At 47.9% G+C, this 4,427-nt stretch overlaps 1 protein-coding gene across 1 annotated transcript; it reads left to right on the top strand.

Annotated features, from left to right (window-relative positions):
- Positions 1–3,071: 3,071 nt before the first annotated feature.
- Positions 3,072–4,426, top strand: LOC136526664 (uncharacterized; the record flags this gene model as incomplete). The annotated part of the gene is made up of 2 exons (XM_066519259.1): positions 3,072–3,851; positions 4,394–4,426. Coding segments are annotated over exons 1-2 (576 nt in total), but the record flags the coding sequence as incomplete, so codon positions are not given.
- Between the last annotated feature and the right edge of the window lies 1 nt (position 4,427).

The following is a 4,427-nucleotide window of genomic DNA, read 5'->3' as shown; positions in this document are numbered from 1 at the left end:
GGGCCAGAGACTGGCGTGCGTCACCTTGTTCTGAGCTCGTGGTAGAGCGAAGGGGCCTGCCCGATGTAACTCAACTTGCGGTAGGATAGAGGCTCCCGACCAGCATGACCCGACTAATGGCCACAAATGGGGCTTGAATAGCACCAGTAGGCCGAACCGATGGCGGTGTGGAGTGGTCCACTTGGCGTAGCCCGACCAATAGTGGTGCTTGGACAACAGGGGTATGCCGCAACATGGTCGGATCGACTAGTGGTAGAGGTGGAGCTCGGACGCGAAGGAGGAAGAAGGGAGAGGACATCAACGTGCAAACGGAGATTGAAGGTGTCAGGAAGGGATGAATCGGCCTCAATTTTGGAGGGAGGAGGAACAATATCTTAGAGGAATATTTTCTCTTAGGACGCTTCTATATCCTACACGTCTCCAAAACAAACACTAAGATATAAAAGTGGAATATTTGCACGTCATCGATATCTCACTCACGATCCAAACATACTCTAAACTTGTAAACTCGACATACTCACCCCTATACATACACTGCAAAATACTCATTATTTTAAAATGACCCTCAGACTACGAGGACATGGTTTTCTTACTATAAAGGCATACACACATATTAACGAGAGGCTTGCAAATTTAGTATAAATACAAATGGTGAAATGTATACTCCAACTCTGTTTACTATGAGCTCTCTTATTGGCTATGGATATCGCTGTTAGAGCGGGAAAGGAGCATGGCCGTGCTACCATACTCCTTCTATGTTCCTAAAAAAGTTGTTTTGGACGGCGACACGGTCTCCAAAGCATAACTTTGACTTCTTATTTTTATAAAAAAATATTTATTGAAAAGTGATATATGTATATTTTTATGAAAGTATTTTTCAAGACAAATATATTAATATGGTTTTCATATTTTCAAATTCAACAACTTAAAAGTTATTCACGATTTATATTGCTAATGATCAACCCAAACCTTTTCTTTTAGGAACATGGAGGGAGTATGGCCTGTGCAAAATTTTTGAATGAACCGGTAGAATATCGTATTAATTTCAATTGATGATAAGGATTAAGGAAGGAAGCATATACAACCTCTGGAGACGAAAGAAACACTAATATTATATTTGATTTCAGAAATGAGATAAAGTGTTACTACTGGTACAAAGAATGAAGTCAATATTTTACTAAATTTGAAGAATAAATTTATGATGCATTCATCTAAAATAGAGAGATTTCTCAAACCAAACATCTTACCTTGTTCACGGGTTGAAACCAGTGTATTAAATCGTGGGCTGTGCCATTTATATGGCGACTTGCCTCCTCAATAGCCAAACACAGGCTAAATCTTACTATAGCGATTAAATTACATACATGGGAGCAAATAACTAGACCGGATTTATATTGTGTCTAGCAGAATTGTGCCTGATTTTATTTAAATTTTGTCCGTGGGAGTATGCGGCATTGATCAGGTGGCCATCCACTCATCAGTCAGTATACTCGGTAGTCACTGGTTAGCACAGGCAATCAGCCAACCCAATCAGGACATGTTCGTTTTTTTTATAATTCGTCTTTTTCAGCTTATTTTTTTAGCTAGAATAGTGTTTTTCTCTTAGTATTCCAGTGTTTTTCTCTTAATATTTTAACTTATTTTTTTTCAGCGAAACTAACGGCCTCAGTCTGGCAGTTCCAGATTCCGGTCATGGTCACACTCAAAATCGCAGGCGAATACGCATCCATCCATCCCTCTGCCGCACCCGCACGCAGCCCAACCACCTTTGACGTGTGCCGCACTGGTGTTTATCGCAGCGGACACTGGCGACAGCTGTGGACCCGCGAGGATTCCCGGCGCTCCTCCACTGGATCTGGCGGGGCGGCGGGGCAAAACGAAAACGAAGCCAATCCCCCGGAATGTGTGCTCGCCGCAGCCGCGTTGGCGTCGTCGTCTCCCCTGCGTTTGTTTTTCCTGGGGGCACCGGAGCTTCGCCGCAGTCCGCACACCATCTTCAACAGGGACAAGCACTTTTCTTGCACCCAAACGCTTGGCCCATGCCATGCCCCAGCGCACGCACTCCCAGAAGGAACCGTCGCGCCTTCCGGGCCTTGTTTATACTGGGGTTAGAAATCAGTATTTAGCATTGTAGCACTTTCGTTTGTATTTGACAATTATTGTTTAATCATGGTCTAACTAGGCTCAAAAGATTCGTCTCGTAATTTACAATCAAACTGTGTAATTAGTTATTTTTTATCTACATTTAATACTCCATGTATGTGTCCAGAGATTTGATATGATAAAGAGAGAGTGAAAAAACTTGCAATTTAAACTAGACCCCACTGTCAGTGAGGACTGGTCTTGGCAGGAATGGCCGGTGATGCTACGGGCCAGTCGCGCAGGGCCATACACCTCGGGTCGGCTGGCTCATCGCCGTCGTTGTTGCACTGTTCCAGCTGACTGAAGATGCATGCGCAGCGCAGCGAGTTTTCTACCAGCTCGGTGTCCAGCCAACTGCGGTTATCCTCTTGTTGGGCTGGCCGTAAGGCCTATGCCTGATTAAAAAAAAAGAAAAATATTATACCATAGTTTATAAGCCAGCGAATAAGCTGGCTGATAAGACTAGCCGAATACTCCCCTAAAAAGGACGCTCGTTAAAGCACGTTGTCTGTATTAAATATTTCTACCTTAATTATAAAGATACATAGATCTTTTGCGTATTCGAAAAAAATAGTTTTCTACCAGCTCATCTCCTACGATGCATGCGCGGGCGCGGTCCTCGTCACTCATGAGCGCCATCGTTGAACAGACAGGGGGGCACTGCTCCTGGTCGTTCTCGGCCGTCGGATGTGAAAACGAACGCACCGTATCGACTCGCTTGGCCGGCCCACTGTCCTGTAACAGTGTCACGACTGGGACGACACAGAGCACTTTGCCTCGACATAGTGCAATACCGGTACCTTTTTACAAAAGCAAGGCGCACAAGATACCTACAACTACAAAGGAATCATTTCGATTTCAACACAACAACGCGGCGTAAGCAAGAAGCAGCTAGGCGACACGGTCCAAGGCGGTGACTGACAACCGTTTCGTGTTCGTGCCAATCCGGGCGACACCATCCCCAAAACCGCCACGAAATTCCCAAACTTTGCTCGTGTCACCTGGCCAAACGTACAACCTCCTCCGTCATCACAAGGCAAAATCGTGTTTTTCCTCAAAAACAAGGCACAATCGTCCTCGTCTGACTCTCCTCCGCCCGCCCGCCCGTGCGCCTTCCTTTTAAAAATCCCCACCAAGAGTGACGACTGACGAGAGGACGGCAAACAATGGCGGCTCCAGCTGCCTGGTCATCGTCAGCGCCTCCTCTGCGCGCCTGCTTCCTGCCACTTCTGCTACTCCTCGCGTCCTTCTCGGCGGCACCAACCTTAGCAGCAGCGCGGCCGTCGTCCTCCACCCCCAAGAAGCCTGCTGCTTTCCCGGCCGTCACTCCTCTGCACCTGCAAGCTCTGCGGCGCCAGCGGGCAAGCAGCAGCATCAGGGGCGGCGGTGAGCTCGTCGCCGCGGCCGCCGATGGCAGCAGCGGCAGCGGCGCGGCCAACGGTACCGCGGCGAAGAAGCCCTTCACGGCGCACTACTTCGCGCAGGAGCTGGACCACTTCACCTTCACGCCCAACGCGTCCATGGTCTTCCGCCAGAAGTACCTCCTCAACGACACCTTCTGGCGGAGGCCCAGCGGTGGCAACGACGCCGGCGCCGGGCCGCTGTTCGTCTACACCGGCAACGAGGGCGACATCGAGTGGTTCGCCACTAACACGGGATTCATGTTCGACATCGCGCCCAAGTTCGGCGCCCTCCTCGTCTTCATCGAGGTACCGTACCAACTTGTAATTGTAACCATGGTTGCTTACCAAGGGTGTTCGGGACTACTCCACAAACTCTGCTTCACAAACTCCACTATGAAGTAGCTTCACAAAAAACTAGAGCATGTGAAGTACCTCTTTAGGTGCTCTCACAACTCCACCTTTTTTCTCGAGCAGAGTACGTGAAACTGAAACCGTTTAGCTAAAAAATATGGAGCGGAGCTGAAAAACGTGGAGCGAAGCAGTCACAAATACCCCCTTAAAAACACATCTTCGGCTCCACAATCCACATCTACCCAAGACAAATCTTTCGCTGTCAGTAACACTGACCTGACATATTCTTTGCTGACGTTAGCATTGCTTTGTCATATACAAAGAGGTGGAAGAAGAAGAAAAAAACCGTCACAGAAACACCACACTAATCCAGCATCACTCAAGCACTAGTTTTCTCAGCTCGTCTGAACCGTGCGCGTGCTTTTCCTAACGCTGCAGCAACTGAGCTTTGATGAAACCGTTTCCTCCATTGCAAATTCGTCATTATTGATGAACAGCACCGGTTCTACGGGGAGTCGAAGCCGTTCGGGA

The sequence above is a fragment of the Miscanthus floridulus genome, chromosome 19 (genome assembly GCF_019320115.1).
Source record: "Miscanthus floridulus cultivar M001 chromosome 19, ASM1932011v1, whole genome shotgun sequence".
Lineage (NCBI taxonomy): Eukaryota > Viridiplantae > Streptophyta > Magnoliopsida > Poales > Poaceae > Miscanthus > Miscanthus floridulus.
This window is presented reverse-complemented; position numbering and strand designations above follow the sequence as displayed.